Source organism: Taeniopygia guttata, chromosome 2, assembly GCF_048771995.1.
Source record: "Taeniopygia guttata chromosome 2, bTaeGut7.mat, whole genome shotgun sequence".
Classification (NCBI taxonomy): Eukaryota; Metazoa; Chordata; class Aves; order Passeriformes; family Estrildidae; genus Taeniopygia; species Taeniopygia guttata.
Window position 1 is genome coordinate 17,079,308 of NC_133026.1, and position 17,351 is coordinate 17,096,658.

Here is a 17,351-nt window from a genome sequence, read left to right on the forward strand (position 1 = left end):
CTCTGGAAGGAGCAAGGGTCCTGGAGGACAAGAAGTTGTCCATGAGCCAGCAATGCATCCTGGGGTCCAAAAAGGCTGATGGGATCCTCATCTGTATTAGGAAAAGAATTGCCAACAGGTTGAGGGAGGCAATCCTGCCCCTCTACTCAGCCCTGGTGAGGCCACATCAGGAGTGCTGTGTCCAGTTCTGGGCTCCTGACAAGAAAGACACGGAGCTAATGGAGTGGGTCCAGAGGAGAGCTACAAAGATGATGAAGGTGCTGGAGCATCTCTCTTATGAGGAAAAGTTGAGGGAGCTGGGCCTGTTCAGCTTCAAGAAGAGAAAACTGAGAGGGGACCTCAACAATATCTATCAGTGTCTGAAGGGAGGGTGTCAAGAAGATGGATTCAGGCACTTCTCAGTGGTGCCAAGCAACAGGATGAGAGGCAATGGACAGAAACTGATGCACAGGAAGTTCCACCTGAATATGGAGAAGAAATTCTTTATTGTATGGGTGACAGACACTGTAACAGGTTGCCCAGAGAGGTTGTGGAGCGTCCCTCTCTGGAGAGATTCAAGAACTCTCTGGATATAATCCTGTGCCATGTGCTCTAGAAAGACCCTGCTTGAACAGGGAGGTTAGATCGTATGACCCCATCACTGGTCCCTTCCAACCTTAACTATTCTGTGATGTCAAGGCAAAGCCAGTGCAATCCACAAGTAGGCAGGTATGCAGATGCCTTGGGAAGTTACTGCTTTAGTCTTAATGGCAACCCCAACTAGAAATGGTGCAGTTGGGACTACCTCTCTATGTCTCTGTGCATGAACAAGTGTGACTGCAGCCACATCTTATTCATTTGCCATCCCACTTTCTAGAATTATCTGGGAATTCTTCTCATTTTCTACTGTCATAAAATCTGGTGCCATCCATAGTCTCTGTGCTATGCTACTGAACTATAATAATCATGGCTTTTTGTCACACTCTCATTACAAACCTCGGGTTTCTTAGTGAGGGAAATCCTTTTGAAGGTGAGATATGAGGACCAATTTTGCCAACAGATGCACTGGGAGCTCTGCAAATCCCTTCAGACCAAAAATGGACACAGACATCGGCAGGTTTTAGCAGGCATTGGATGACTCAAGTAAACCTTTCCCACCTGTGCACTGGAATTGCTCATTGAGAGATGATGATTACACTGCATTTGAGTCATGCTGATAAAATATTCAATCCCTGCCTGATAAAGGCAAATATCTGCAGCCATTTTCCCCTTATTGTTTCAATCTCAAAAAAAGTTAGTGTACTTGTTTGAGACTTAAAACATTTTTAATACAATTTGCTATTTACAACTACACAAAAAGAAGTGAAAAATCTAGAAGAAGGCTCCCTTATGAACTCCACTATCCATATGAATGGATTTCATATCCGTGGAAAGCATCTACTAAGTGCCAAAAACCTGTCTCAGCAAAGCCAAATAGAAGTGACCATGGCAGAGAAAGGGAAAGTTTGTATTCCATATGAATGATGCTCCTTCTCATTCTGTTCCACACACCTGCTCCAAGAGCATTTTGCTCACTTGTTTCTTGAACAGGTCTCTCCAATATCCTAGTCAAGTTCCTCAAGGGAACCTTTTCTCTTGAGACCAGCTTGACTGTTCTCCAAGAGCTTCCTCTGTTACCAGTATCATCATGAATCAGGCCATTAAACTTTCATATTAAGATTACCAGGATAAGTCTTCTCACAAGGAAGGATTTTAGAGATCTTGTTATTGGAACAACTGAAAAACAGCAGGAATTTTCCTCTTTCTAAAAAAGGAGAAGCTCACTTTAAGGTAATTTTCTCTAGCACAGCACAGAAGACAGGAAAAAAAAATTCAAGGAAGGAAGAAAGAACCAAAGTACTGAAGGTAGCAGAGAAAGGAAAGAGAAAGAAGCAAGGATGAAGACAGACAACACATCTGGCAAAAACAAAAGAAAGAAAAAAATACAGTCAAAAGCAAAAAAATTAAAAACAAAGCATACAATAGTTTTGACTGCCTTGGGGAAATTGGAAGAGAATTAGCCCACTGTCCTACTGTGAATTAATAGAGTTTTCTGTCTCCTGAGGGGTACTCAGATTTTATAAGATTTCTACAATTATAAGGAGAAATTAAATGATAGAATATTCATTCCGTACCTACTAAAACAAAAAATATTCCTCGATATTTCATAAAGGAAAAAACATGAAATATTTGGTTGAGTTTAGCATATTTGCCTTCATAAAAGAACTGTATTAAAAATGGCAGACTGAAAATTTTCATCCTATATATAGGATAATTTGACTAAGAGTTCTAAAGTACAATGGTGTTTACTTATAGTTCTAAGGACAAGACTAAGCCTTCTTATAACATCTTCATAAATAGTCATTTCAACATCTTTGCTTTCCTGTTTCAGGTTCAAAAGGCTGAGCTGTTATCCAGCAAAAAGAGTCTGTGCTCTAAAGGATTAAATATTAAATGCTTATTTCAGTCTTGTATCACCCATGATAATATAGGTTCCCAGTTTAATTTCAAAATATCAGTTAAACCAAACCATATTTCTTCTGCTTTGTTTCCCATCTACCTCTCAAGAGGCACAATTTTGAAACTATCTCCAAACAAAAAGAATTGTAAAATGTAAAGAAGAAAATACTTAAAGTATCTTTTCCTTCATTGCAATGGCTCCCTCTGCAGCCATTAATAATATTTTCAGTTTAAATAAAAAAGAACTCATTTATTGCTTTCAGTTTATTTCCAATACAGGATTGTCATTTTAGCAGTAACATGGAGGTACAGCAGCTACTCCAGACACCCTGTAAATAGAAGAGGGCAAAGAAGAATAGTGCTCTTAGTAAAAAAAGGGTAAAACATTTAGTTAAGAGCCAAGTCTTGGAAGACTGATGTTGACTGCACTACTGCCATTTTTTCATTAAAATAAGGAACCAGATTTCATCAGTTATACATTTTCCCATCTTCAATTTCTTATATTGCATCTTTATAAATCCTATTTCTTCCATCTCCTTTACATTCTATTCCTTTTTTCCTACTTAATCTATTTCTTTTTCCTCTAGCATCAGCTTTACTATTTGTTTTTTCTTCCTATCATCATCCTTTAATCTTTTCCTGCAACCTCCAAAGTGTTAAGAACATTGAAAGTTTCACTGATTTCTTCAGGAATTCCTGCCATAGCCAGCTGCCACTTAAGAATCACTCCTGAACACTTCTGAAGAATAGGAAAGCAAAAGCATTTCCTGCCAAACAGGCATTTAGATGAACACCAATGGCAAGGAAGTCATACCTATTTATTGTAAGCACAAGAACCTTGTTTACAGAAAGCAATAGAGTAAAAAATAGTTTCCAATACATTTGAACTCATCAAGATGCTTATCACTTGGCAAGTTATGTTTACTTTGGAAGAGGCTGTGGTATTGAATTGAGATGAGCACCCTTTTGTTGCTTTGAAGGCACTCTGAAATAAAAAGCAGATCAGCAAGAAACACAGCATAGATAATGGAAGATACTATGTTTTCACCAATGTATTTCATAGAATTTCAGTCTATGGGATCATAATCTGACACTGTGTGATATGCAGAGGAAGAAGAGCCCTGTGTGGCTGTGCAGCTCCAGACCTATAGGGTCCACACAGCATGGCATGCTCACTCATTCCTGCCTAGAGGTCATGCCATGGAAGCACACACCCCATAAAACCATACTGGGAGTGCAGAAGAAGAACTTAAAAGGGCCGCCAAAATAGAAACAGCTGCTTTGCCATGTTTTGTTCTCAAGGAAAGTCCCAAGCCATGCACAGCACCACCAAAGTCAGTGGGTGTGTCTGTACAAACCAAGACTAGTGTTCTTCCTTTCTCTCTGAGCATTAATCTGCCACCCAACAAATGTCAGTTATTGAGAACAAAAACATGCTCTACAATCTCATAATTCCACCTCCCAGTTGTCTGGTGCTTTGTGTGTAGAGCTAATTCCTTTGCATTTTCCATTTGAAAAGATGGATTTCTCTGCGAGACCCACATATTTTGGCACATTCCAAAAACACAGAATGAACAATAACAATAAAATATGCTAATTTATTTTTGAAGTATCACTCATAGCATGTAACTCAGCTACCAGCGTGTACTCAGATGCTTGAAGGCACAGCTTAAGTACTTAGAAGTACATAACTTCCTTACTGGCCAGTATGTCAAAAACTTAAAAAAAGGAAAGGGAACAACAGTAAAAAAAGAATAAGCTAGGACTCCTAATACTGAAAAGGAAAATAATCAGCTCTGCTTCTGAAAACAAAAGAGAAGAGGTAACAAAGTAAAAGCAACACAGTTTAGGTATATTTCTAACTTTCACCATAAGCAACCACTTCCAAGATCACTTATGTTAATAAAAATGCATTGATAGCTAGCTTGATACATAGCAGGCTGAAATAGTTTTTTTCACAGTCACTTCTAATACAAATTATCTACAAAGATTAAGAGAAAAAAAAAAAAAGACTACATATGCTCACAATTAACCAAGTAATTTAAGTAACTTACATGAACAGGATCCAAAATTTTGACTGCTGCTTTGCTGCCATTTTTCTTATTTAACACCTTGAAAACTTTTCCATAAGTTCCTTTGCCAATAGTCTCAATTATTTCCCAGGTATCTGAAGGATCGGGAAAGCTATCAAATATTATTGTTTTCCCAGACAACGGAAGCATCTCAAATGATGGCTCCTAGGATAAAGAGATGTCAATGTTCACTCAACAAATGGTTAATAGCAATTCGCTTCCTTGAATTGGGAAGAGAAACATACATTCCAGCCTCAAACACTAGAAATGTTTTTGCATATAGTGTGCATGCACAGACAGTAAGATGAATAAGAACTGCTGTACTTTAATTTCCCTTCATTTCATATTGTGTTGACTACACAATATCAAATAAAGGTATGTGCAGTCAACACAGTATCAAATGAAGGGAAATTCAAATCATAATTTGAACCAAAATCAAGTCTGAGCGAAGCCAGTTTCCCATGCATTACAATGAATATATATTGTAACTCCCAGACCTTTGGAGGGACAGAGGAATGAGAGTCAAGTTCATAAAATTCCAAAGGATTTAGGTCCATTACCAAGAATCAGGCAACAAGTGGAAAGAAACCCACACAAAACATCTTAAATAGCATTAGGTTTATTCAAATTCTTACAGCAAACAATCATTTTACAAGCCTGCTCTTAGGATTTGAATTATGACATTGATCTCAAAAGGCCAAGCAGTTCAAAGTGACAGATCTTTTTTTCTTCTGACAGTCAAGCACTCTCAGTCATGGAAAAGATGCTTACCAATGTACATTCTTTAACAACTGGTTTACATACTGTAAAGGAAACACCTTTTACAATGATTGAATTGTGTCCACCATTGACCAGTTACATCGACATCCTGGTCCACGATGGATACAATTCATCAGGAAACCTGCAGCAGTCAGTTGTCTGCTTGGTACTGCAGCCAGTACTGGCCCAGCTCCTTGATTCCAAATACTATGGGAATGAAATGACCCAGTTTTACCTGATACATTGAAATCCCCCTTAACACTATCCCAGGTTAAGGTCAAAGTAAAGATCAAGATCCGGAGACAATACAGTTGTAATAAGTATATTCTCAGGTTTCCATTCCAGATTCAAAATTTGCTTCTTTCTCCTGTCCCATGGGATTCACAAAGGCTCAACTCAGGACACTGACTGTAGTCTCTTCCTAAGGAATGACCTTATGCCTAGTCTTTATGCATGCTGTGGGAGCTTCACCACATTCAGGTAAAGCCACTTCTTCCCTCAAAAAAGAACATAAATGAGTCACAACTTTCTTTTTCTTTGCCTTTTAAGTAGTGCTCAAATACAGTAATTCTGTTGGAGTTTTTTAGTCGCTTCATGCATAAATGCTTTGTAATTAGCTTCTGCACTCTGCTGTAATTAGGGGACTACACAAAACAGTAACTAAATTTGGGATGATAAAAGGATGAGGATTCATAATCTCAAAGCCTTGCTTTGAGGGTTTCAACAATGATAGCATTTCAAAGTTTCTCTATGTAAGCTTTAGTTTTTTAAGTTGAGGCTTACTATTTGTTTAAGATCTTTATTGGATACTACTAAACCTGTAACTAGTGATTTTTTTTATAAGAAGAAAAAAGTAAAAAGGTATAAATGGTTGCCTTTATAAGAACTGAGGCATCCAAAACATATTGAAGACTGTCTACATACAGACTATTTTCTACAGAATATGCAATTTTCCATTAAAATCTAGAGCCTGCTGTGTCTCACATTACAAAAAAACACGTGAGCTTCTGACCCAGGCAGTAGGAGATATGCAGTGCTGAAGAAAGGAAGATTAAATTCCTCCCTTTTGAAGATGAGCACTTCTGACACAGGAACTCAAAGAACAGCTTCACATATTTAGACTGTGCCAGAGCCAAGCTGGGAACTCTGATACTTGAATCTTCAAATAAGCAAAGAACCACCCTGTTTCAGGGATATTTTAAACTAAGCAGAACACTCCAAGAAGCAACATTCCAACCTGCTGTTTCAGGCAGCCTCCTAGGCTTCATTAACTCCCTATACATTGACAGAATGAAGCTGAAATTCATTGACTCCCAGTATCAATTGCTTATTTGTCTGCAGAGACTGGTACAATGAGAACTGTTAAAGGACTAAGGAAACATGATCCTGCAGGTGCTATTTGGCTACCAGAGAAAAAGTGCTAGAGAAATTGCCATGTGCTTTTGTTTTCTTTTGAAAATCACAACAGTTGCACATCATCTAGTCTTAAGAAAAGTCACCACATACTTAAAAATATGCATTCAATAGCTGTCATATTTAGTTCAATAATTTAAGAGTGCAATTCAATAAAAAAATTATTCACCCTAGTTTTTTCTTTGGATTTACAGCTTCAAAATGATAACTTGAATAAATTATTATGAGAACCATGTTTTCTCACTTTCACCAAGTTTAAGAACAAGTCCCTGCAGATAAATTGCTTATATTTTACTTATATTATTAAAAATATATTAAATAGAATGATTTCAAGTGTTCTACTCTGGATGATGGATAATGTTTTATTACATCTCAGTGAAGTTGTCAAAGCTGATAATGATTTAACTTCATATTTCAGCAATAAATTGGACTGCTCCTGGAATATGTCTGGATGCCCAACCAACTGGATAATTTGTCATACCCTTCACCATTAAAAATTTACTTAAAAGCCACCACAGTTTATAACTTGATCCAAACCTCTAAGCTGGGAGGTTTTTCCTGAACTGCTAGGAAAAAAAGAACTTTTTTAAATACTTCTGGTGTGTTCAGTGTGACAGTTCACTCAGCTTCTGCTCAGATTTTGGCTGACCTGCTGGTGAGGCCTGATGGATGCTGGGCACAGGGCCAGTAAGTCAAAGCAAGAGCACCAAGTAGGCAGACAGGTGGCCTGAAAGAGCTCAAGAGCCATTTTGAGCATTACGCACCATTATCACTGGCAAATCTCTGTCTCCTGTCATCTTTCCTGTTGCAGTTTATCCAGAATCTGCTCACTTATAAAAAATGGTATAGGCCAAACCTCCAAGCTAGAAGGTATAAAATATCAGCTTACCCAAAAAGTTTTAGAAGCAAATCCAACAGGAGCTGGACTGCTGAGGCCTTCCTGCTACTTAGTGTGACAAAGGGAACACTTGTCCCATGACAGAGGAGAAGGGATAAGCAATCTCAGGTAGGTTTTATTAAAAAAAAATAACAACCTCAGGTAGGTTTTATTTTTTTGTTTGTTTGTTTTGCTTGAAGGTGTACCAGTTAGGAGTTTTAGGTTATAAATTATGAAACCTTACAGCTTGAATGGTGCATAAATGATTTCACGTGATAGACTGACCTAGACAAAAGGGGATTGAGCCCCTCTTTGTCGTGTTAGTTATAGTTCTTAATAAGTTCATGAAACAAAGTTTAAATCACAGAGTACATTGTCCTGTAAGTTTGAGAGACCCAAACAAACTGACACAGCAATTAAATTCAGGACATTCAAGACAAGGAAAAAATTGATTTGGAGTTCCAAATCTATTGTTCCAACAAAACAAGGCTTGGGTGGGTTGTTTTTTTTTATTTTGGTGGGGTTTTTTTGGTGTTTTTGGTTTTTTGTTTTTTTTTTTTTTTTTGGTTGGTGTTTTTTTTTTAATCTGAGATGGGGATTAGGTGCCAGTTATAAGAACAAACTGGGTGAGAATTCTTATGGGCCATTCCTATATGCCTTTTTGCTTCACATCAAACATATGCACGCTATACAGCAGACTTCAGGCCAAATATTAAGAGATACCCAGAGATGCCCTGTTCAGCAGCTCTGCTGACAGACCACTGCATTCTCCATCATTTTCAATATCTCATCAGCTTGGGGAGGGAAGGGGAAGCCTGGTAAAGAGCATAGTATATCTCCTCTGGACTATCTCATTGCTGCCAAGGCAACTCAGTGAAGTACATTTATCACACCCAAAGCTTCAGACACAAACCAATTGCCCTGTGGAGGGCTTTTTAGTCAAGGCCACAGAGCACTAGAGACAACACAGTCATGTAGGAATAAGCAATTGGTTTTGCTTCTTCCAGCTGGGTTGAAATGGACCAATGAGCCTGAATTTCACATAGAAAATTATATGTTGATCCAATATGTTCACCATTGTTTCATACCATCTAACTGTGCAACTTTCTAATAAACTTTTCCCCCCAACAGTTTCTGAATAGACTTTCATCTCAGATGGATGAAAACATACCCATTTCCTCCATAAAGAGCTAATAAAATGAGAGCTCCTTGCCTCATGTCACACATCTTCCTCCTCACAGGCAGCCTACAGGATTAGCAAAGCAGACATCTATTCACATTTAACTACAATGAATGCAGCCTTTAGGTTCCCATCAGCATCTTGTCTCCTGGCTACCACAACTTTCTGGTCTTGAAAACTGGAACCAGGACCTCATTGGTTCAGTTCAAAACACACCTACCGAGGCTATATTCTGGTTTATTTGCCCCCATCCCTCTCTCCTTCACATTCTAAACATTCCTTATGTTTAACCAGACAGCTCTTGCACACATCCTACCCTGAAATATGCCAGACATCTTCCTGTATGTCAAGACTGGCAGATGCCAGGTGCCAAGAACACTGGCACACATGACCTATCAGGTCTGTTACTTCTCTGAAGGTGACACAAGGCATTCCTTCAGATTGTGAAACTTCAACCTCTTGCCTAATGGATGACAGAAAAAGTAATCACCCTAATAAAAACAAAACAATCAAAAATAGCTTGTTCTATCAAATAAAAAACTCCATCTCACCTCACTTTTTCACCCCCTTTATTGCTTTATTCAATATCTAATTTGGAAGTTCTTTGGTCTGGCACTAATCACAAGGCACAGTGGGGCCTTCAAACACTTAATGCAATGGCACAATCAAATCCCAAACTACATTTCTTCTTATTTCATGAGTTATGCCACACTGACAAGTACTTAATAAGAAAGTTAAAGCCTGCCACATGGAATTCTCAAAACAAGCCAAAAAGAATAAGGCTACAATATGCCCTTTATCGTAGTAGCACCTAGCAATTTCTGGATAAATAATTTGATTATTCAACTAAGAGCATGGACTGCAGCTTATATTCTCAGGTAGAGCTATAATAACTCATTTATATTGTATATGACCTTAGCCATCATTCAGTGAGTAAGTTTTGCTCTGGAAATTCAAATATCACCCCAATTCAATTCTGGGGGAATATTTTGCCTCTAATTTCAGTGGTGATGCAACCTATATCTGAATGGGAACTGTACTCAAATCTAAGCTCGGTGTGAGCAGATTATCTGGTTTGGCCATTAGTTAAAGACAAGTGTTTGGAGGTTTGCAGACTTTTTTTTTTTCTTTTTTTACTTCATTTGCCGAAAGCTGAATGCACTTAGCATTATAATTTCACTCTAAAACAACAACAGATCTGCATAATTACATAATTTTTGTACTCTCCATATGTCTAGACAAATTATCGTCTTCAACTGCACATCAATTTGCTTACTACTTTGTACTCTATATATTCCCCATTGCTTTCAATTGGCCTTCCCGTCTGCGAGAAACCTTCCAGAGGGAAAAGAGACCTCTTTAGTCCCAGTTACGGTAGATGAAGAATAAAAATCAACAACCTTCTCTAATAGTCAGTCCATGTCTTTTGCTGTTGTGTGCTTACACCAGTAAGAAAGACACAAGACGTCAATTTAGATTATCTTCACCTAAGCTGATGTGTAAAATACCCCTATTGGAAACTAAGTTAGATGCTTTAATTCCATTTCAATCAAATAAATAAAAATTTGATTCACCTAACCTGGTTATCATTTATCTGAATAAGACAGCTCGGTCTCCAGACACTGTTGATTTTACTTGCTAAATTTCCATTGCCTACAACAGGAGCCCAGTTACACTGCTTCGGATGCAGACATGTTGAGGTAAATTAATTCTATCTACTTAAATGCTGGAAATAAAATTTTAGCTTGGCAACTGACAAAATGAGTATCAGCTCCATACTACAGACAGAAAAACTGCAAGCCAGCCACATCTCATCACCTGAAGGCTGTCAGGCGACTTGGACATTGCCTGATGATGCACAAACAAGGCAAGCACCATGCACTGACATTCCAAAGCAAACTTTGAATCCAGCAACCAAGCCCTAAATTAATGTAAATGCAGGAATAAATTGGTTATGTAAAGCATTTGGAGGCAAGGAGTGGTATTCAATTTAGGCAATATATCTCCTAGGCACAATTCAAAGTATATACATCAATCTTAGGGCAGTTCACAGAAGAAATTGATCTGGTTTTGTGGCCACTTTTTAATGTCTATTCTCTGAAAGACTGAGTAACTGCTTCTTCTGTTTCTAAAAACACTTTTTTCTTTGGTGACTGTTATCCAGTGACAACTTTCCCAACAAAGCAAGACAGCTTTCAGAGACATTTGATGCCTTTGGACTCCTTGACCTTTGTAAAACTTCTACACGCAGTAGAGAAGCAGTACTGTGTGGTATCAGTACCTGATCTCCTGCTATTGATAAATGCATATTGGGTGTCCACACTGACATTTCATCTGTGGATTATTATTCAGCTGATCTTGACATTTTGACTTGCTGCAGACAACTGGCCAGCCCTTCTCATGGGAGGCTCCAGCTCCTTGCTCTCCGAATGTTCTCAGAGGGCACACATACAAGGGATCTACTTTAGTGCTAGGTTCCACCTTGGTTTCCATCCATTCCCTGCCATGCCCCACCACAGTGAAAGTCACACTGCATGCTGAGGCTTACAGCTCTAAGGTAACTCCATCGGAGGAGATTTTTAAGCAACAGGTTAAAGAATCAGCGGCTGTAAGCGTGCAATCTATTCTCATGCAAATGGGCTACCCACTAGATTGCAATCTTCAGAGTTTAAACCTGATACAAGTACAGAACCCAAACCTTTCTAAAAGCCAATCTTTAGTTAAACAAAGAGGGTATAAAAAGACCAAGGAAACAAAACACTAAATTTAATTACTGTCATCAATTTTAAAAGCTCTGATGTTTTGAAAACAAATGATAGCTAAAGATTTTTGTGGCAATTGTCATCCAACAGGCAATATTTTTGCAGGGCATTACAATAATGAAAGAAGATTAATAATGGAAGGGGGAATTGTCAAATTGTATTTGGACTTTGTGCCACCAGAAGTAATGAACTGACATTAGCAATCCATGAACTGAATTATAGCCAGCTAATTTTGTGGCTCCTAGAAGGGAGGCGCTGCAAATGATGAGGATAATTTTTCAGTGACTAAACACTAGATCAATATATTAGCAAATAACTTGGTTTTCAAAGCTAAAGCATCATTTAATTTTCCTATTTTAACGCAGTAAAACTTTATAAAGCCATAAAAACCAGTATGGTGTGACCCCCCTCACTCTGTATTTCTCAGAACTTCTAAGGACAGAAAAGCGGCAACTTAGAATTAATTTAGTCGCTGTATCAACGAGCTTTGTCAGGGCTTGAAATTAAGGCGATACAGTAACTTGATAGCAAGATAAGGAAGGCATTGCAGACAACAAGGAAACTTGCTAGCACTGGGGATTAGCCGACAAGAAGTTACGGGGTGTGAGCGCACCGTGGGCACGGCAGGACTGCACGCGTGCCCTGCCGAGCCCGCGGTCACGCCGCGGCCGCGCGTGCCCCCCGGGCGGGCGGCGCTTTGCCCGGCCCCGGGAGCGCCCGGCTGCCTCACCGCGGGCACCACGCGGGCAGGCATCTCTCCCGGCCATCTGCACGCGTACCCAGACACTCACTCACAAGGGGAAAGGAAAAAAAAAAAAAATACAAACCAAACCAAACCAAACCATTAAAAAAAAAAAATAGGAAAAAAAAAAAAAAAAGAAAAAGAAAAAGTGGAAACAAGCAAGATTCAGCTGAACGAGAGACCGCAAGAGCCGAGCCGCACACGCCCCGGGGCCGGGAGCTCCCGGCTCCGAGCAGCCCCTGCCCGCCCCTCCCGTCCCGTCAGGAGCGGGGCTGCGGCGGGAGGCACCGGCCTGGCCCGGCCGGGCCCGCACCACCCCCGGGGGCCGGGCCACCGTGCCGCGGGGCCGCCCCGAAGCCCCTCGGCGAGGCGTGGCCGCCGGGCAGCGCAGCTCCGCGGAGAGCCCCCTCTGAGGCACCGGGACTCGCCCTGGTGCCCTGCCCGCCGCTCCCGGCCGGGGATTACCCGCAGCGAAACCTCCGGTCCCCGCCGAGCCAGCCCGGCCGAGGGGGCAGGGGCCGCGCCACCTCCGGCCACCGTGCCTCGGCTTCGCCCTCCTCCTCCTCCTCCTGCGGACGGCCCCGGCCCAGCTGCGGTCCCGCCTCGGGGTCAGCGGCGGATGAGCGCTTTGCCCCGCTAATCCCCCGCAGGCGCCGGCAAAGCCGGAGGGCTCGGCCCGCCCCGGGCAGGGCGCGGCGGGGGCGCTGGGGCGGCCCGGGCTCCCTCCCGGCGGAGCCGCTGAGCGCACAGCCCGGCCGGCCTCGGCCACGGGGATCCCGGGCCGGCCGCCTCCAGAGCCGGGCCACAGCCCCCGCACCCTGATCCGCCCCGCGGGATTACACGGCGCCGGGCGGCCGCCGAGCCCCGGCGAGGCTGCTGGCCTGGCACGGGAGAGCTGTGGCCGTGCCCTCGGGGCAGCGAGCGCTGCGCTGCCCTGAGGAAACCTCATGGACCTACCGGGCCCTCTAAAAGCAATTCACACCTGGTGCACGCCCCGAGCTCACGTTAGTACCTGTTGCAGAGAGGTGACTGCACCACAACAGCACAACATAAAGTGTAATAACATAATAGCAAGGTGAAGTTGCAAGATAAAGTACTCAGAAGTTAGAAATGGATGAATTTTAGAAGTATAGCTGCTATACGGTACACGAACCAGATTTTAATTATGCTAGTTAGGGTTTTTTTTGCAAGATCCCTGACAAATTCACTGCAAAGAAGCAGCAAAACTCTGTCAGCGCTGGGGACCACGAACCTCTATCAGAGACTATGTCTGTTGAGTTGTTTGTCTCCTTTCATTTTTCTGATAATATTTGAATCTGGGTTTTGTTTTCAGACAGGTCTGACATGAGGGGAACTGTTTCAGAGCTATCTATGTTTTACATCTTTCTCAAAAGAGTAGACACCAGGTAGCTCCCCCTCCCTGAGCAAAGCTCTCATTGCTTTCGGTTGTGCTTGGGAGTGCCTAGCACCCTGCTGCCTTTCGGCTGTGTGTCTAGTGCATGGCAAGTCATATGCACAAGCATGACAGTCTAATCCTCTGATTGTACAGAATCTTGGCCAGAGTGCACCATCAGAAAAAGGCTACAAGCCTCCCAGTGGAAATTCAGGTGCAAAAAGGAGTGATGAGTAGTCATAGCTCTTCTAGAAAGAGCTTGCATGCATCCACAACCCGGAACAAGGAGGTGAGAAGTGTTTAGACACAATCGTGGGAACCAAAAAAGTAACATCAGTGATTAGCTGTTATGTTCCTTTCCACTTCGAGCAGTGCTGTCTTAAAACCATGGCTGCCCACCTCATCTAACTCTCGCTGTGTGCTGACGTTACCGCCCCTTAGCTCTGAAGACCTAAAATTCTCTGTAAGCCCTCCCTCTGTCAAAGTGGCCTCAAAGGCAAAACCCCATAATAGGGCTCAGATAAACCACTTGAAGTATTAAACGCATTATATCTTCTGCATTAATTAACTTTTCAGGTGAACTGTGAAACACCAAAAAACTCATATCTGTTTCATTTAGATAATCCTGAACAGAAGTAATGGCAGCCTGTTGCTGCAGAAAGGGTCCTTGTTTAAACCAGTTAAAGTTTCAAGGCCAATGTCCAAGGCCTATAGAACCACTGTTGAAACAAACAGGGAATTTATGCCCTTAGGGAATCTGTGCATCAAATGGACGCTGACGTGCTGGAAAATTTAGTCATGAAATGATTATGTGACAGTCAGTGTCATGCAGCCTAGCCACATTTCTCCTTTGCCTTTATTTTCACTCCTTCATGTTCTTTTTCCATCTCAACCTGCCTTGGCTGTTGCCCCTCATTTTCCCCAAAAAATTACTGCTTTGCTGTTATCTAGGAAACCTTTCAGATGAGATTTCAAGGTTCTAGAGTAAATATGGGTATGTATATGCTTTCTCTGCCCCAAAATAAATTTGAAAAAATTAAGGACAAATAATATGTCTTGACAATATCCAGATATATATATTAAAAGATAAGTGAAGTGTGATCATCTCCAGCTGTACCTGGTATGAAGTTAAGTTTGCTTGATGCCACATGACAGCTCTATACTACTACACACATACTACTCTCTTTTTAACAGATTGTGATTAGATTAGTTTCAGACTTTCTCCTTGCCTTTCAACATGGTTTTTCCTTTCATTAGAAGCATTGTGGGTGCAAGTCTGAAAATTGTTTTTAAATTTCAATGTGACAAACATGAAAGCAGTATGGAAAACCTTCCAAAGCATCTTCAACATTAGATCATGTTAGGGAGTTGCTTTTAGAATGTCTTACTCTTCGTTATTAAAATGTAATGGACCCAAAACATACATAAGTATAATAGACCTTTTTTACTCCAGAACTGATTCGTTCAGACTTCTACATTCTTAGAAGCTTCTAATAACAAAAAAAAAGGGGGGGGGGGGTTTGCAGGGGTGGGAAAGATGCCCTTATGATTAAGGCACCAAATTAAGGCTATAATTTACTTAAAATAATATTTTCTATATTGTGAATATCATGCTACATCCAAAATAAAGTCAGGATGCAGACAGGCAGGACACAGTGGACCCTCCCTACAAAAGGAGGTCCTTGGCTGCTGGGCTCCAAATCCTGAGCAGAATTCAGCCATAGAAAGTTTGTGGGACCTAAGACATATGTTCCTACATTTCATCTCTTTTTCTCTTTATAATTGATCTTTTAATAGTAGTCTACTCAAGAGGAGTTGTTTTGATGGCTATTAAAGTACATATGCAAATAACAAGTGATACACAAAAAGATCAGGAGGTATATAAATGATAGCTAAAGAAAATAAACAAGCATGCTTAACTAGCAGAAGACCACCACTATAAGAGCCAAAGAACTTACCTCTCTGGGGAAGTGCTTTTTGACCTCTCTGGCTGCTTAACCGAGCACAGTCTGTAGCAAATATAAGGAACTCCTCCCCTTTGGTGTTTATTACAGACAAGCAGTACTTCCTGCAACACCTGAGTAAATATCCTCTAGGAAAACCACCACAGAGTTTGTCTACATCTAGCTCAATATTCTTTTGATCATAAATACCATCTACCATAATGAATTATCAAGGATGTCCAAAAGCATAAGCTATTTATTTGAATGCATAATTTTCTCTAAAGCAACCCTAAGCTTTGCCAGATATTTTCTTTAGTTGATCAAAAGAGCTCCATAACCCCTTTTGAATGTCTTAGATGTGTGATCCTTGTAATCACATTTAAGGGGCTGGTTAGCTCAGGAGATTGTTAATAGGATACAAAACCTTTAACATCCAACCCAGATCATTGCAGATGAAAAGCTGCGACCATTCAACAGCTTTTTCATGTTCCATGACCTAACTTAGTTCCTAAAGGAGAAATGTTTGTATTCCTTCAAATTTACAGAATATGCTTTTCAGACTTTTTTAAACTGCACATATAATACAGAATATTTGACAACCAGGAAAATAATTTAAAAGCTCAGTGGTAACTAATGAATCCAATTAAATCTGCAATCAAAAGAATTTTGGAATTTTCCACTCCAAAACTGTCTCCACAGTCTCAACAAGCCCATAAGCACAGAAATTGCCAGAAAGTAGGCGTGGTTTAGGAAGCTGACAGTTCTTCATTAAAATGTGCCTTTTTAGGTCCCTGTCATTAGACCCAGGAACTGCACATCTAGCACAGAAGTATTACCTTTGAATGGTGATAGCCTAACTCATGCTTATTAATTCATACCCAGTAAGGAAAAAAATATTACAAGTAAAATGTGCAAGGCATTTAATTGTAATTTCACAGATGTTTCTCTTTCACTGAGTTTGAAGTAGCAAAGTTTTAGGGTTTCACAGGTGTTGTTTCCCACCTAAGAAAGTCCTAAGTTAGACACAGTTTGAACTCATGTCTCAAATTCAGTTTTTAAAAAGTGCTCTTAGTATTTATTCAAACAAAATACTGGGAAAAGATGCATTGGAAAATGTGAGATATAAAACCTTCTACAGTTCTAAAAAATTGCAGTAGATAAGCTCAGGGACCAAGTGATAACTGCAGAGAACTATGCTGCGAAATATGTCCTGGCCTCTACTTACTTAGTACCCTTATCCTTTTCTTGGAACACACTGATCACTAAAATAACATTAAAGGATTTTGCTTACGTGCAGTGATGTCAACCAGTAAGAAGGTGTTGGGACATCTGAGGATTGCTGCTTTCTACATACCTGGGGGTAGTGGAAAGTGCCAATCTTGAAAATGTGCAAGTAAAGATCTGGGGTTGTGGTACTGCCATTTCCAAGTGTGCATAACATATCCCACAGTCATTAAGCGATCTTAAAAAATGTGGGATTAAATCTAAACAAAGCAATAAACAACATCAGTCACATGGTAATATTGGTCACATGGGTCATCTCGTTAGTCATCTTGTTAATACAGCAGTTCCCAAACTAACTGCTTAGCGATTTCAGGTTTGGTTCTTTATAGTTTTTTGCAACATTTTTTTGAATCAGTTGTATGGGGGGGTCTCACTTGTATCCTGGAGTAGAAGTGCCTGTCTTATGAGGTGTGATGTGCATTTCTTCACAGTTTTCGTTCTTCCCAGC

At 40.6% G+C, this 17,351-nt stretch overlaps 1 protein-coding gene across 1 annotated transcript in view; it reads right to left on the bottom strand.

The window, feature by feature from the left end:
* The window catches only part of MYO3A (myosin IIIA), a 114,505-nt gene extending 99,481 nt beyond the window's left edge, over nucleotides 1–15,024 (bottom strand). The window contains exons 1-2 of the mRNA XM_072925418.1: nucleotides 12,749–15,024; nucleotides 4,533–4,715 (exon numbers count right to left, since the gene is read on the bottom strand). Of these exons, the coding sequence (XP_072781519.1) occupies nucleotides 4,533–4,700 (168 nt within the window). The 5' untranslated portion in view covers nucleotides 4,701–4,715; nucleotides 12,749–15,024. The remainder of the gene's footprint in view (nucleotides 1–4,532; nucleotides 4,716–12,748) is intronic.
* Between the last annotated feature and the right edge of the window lie 2,327 nt (nucleotides 15,025–17,351).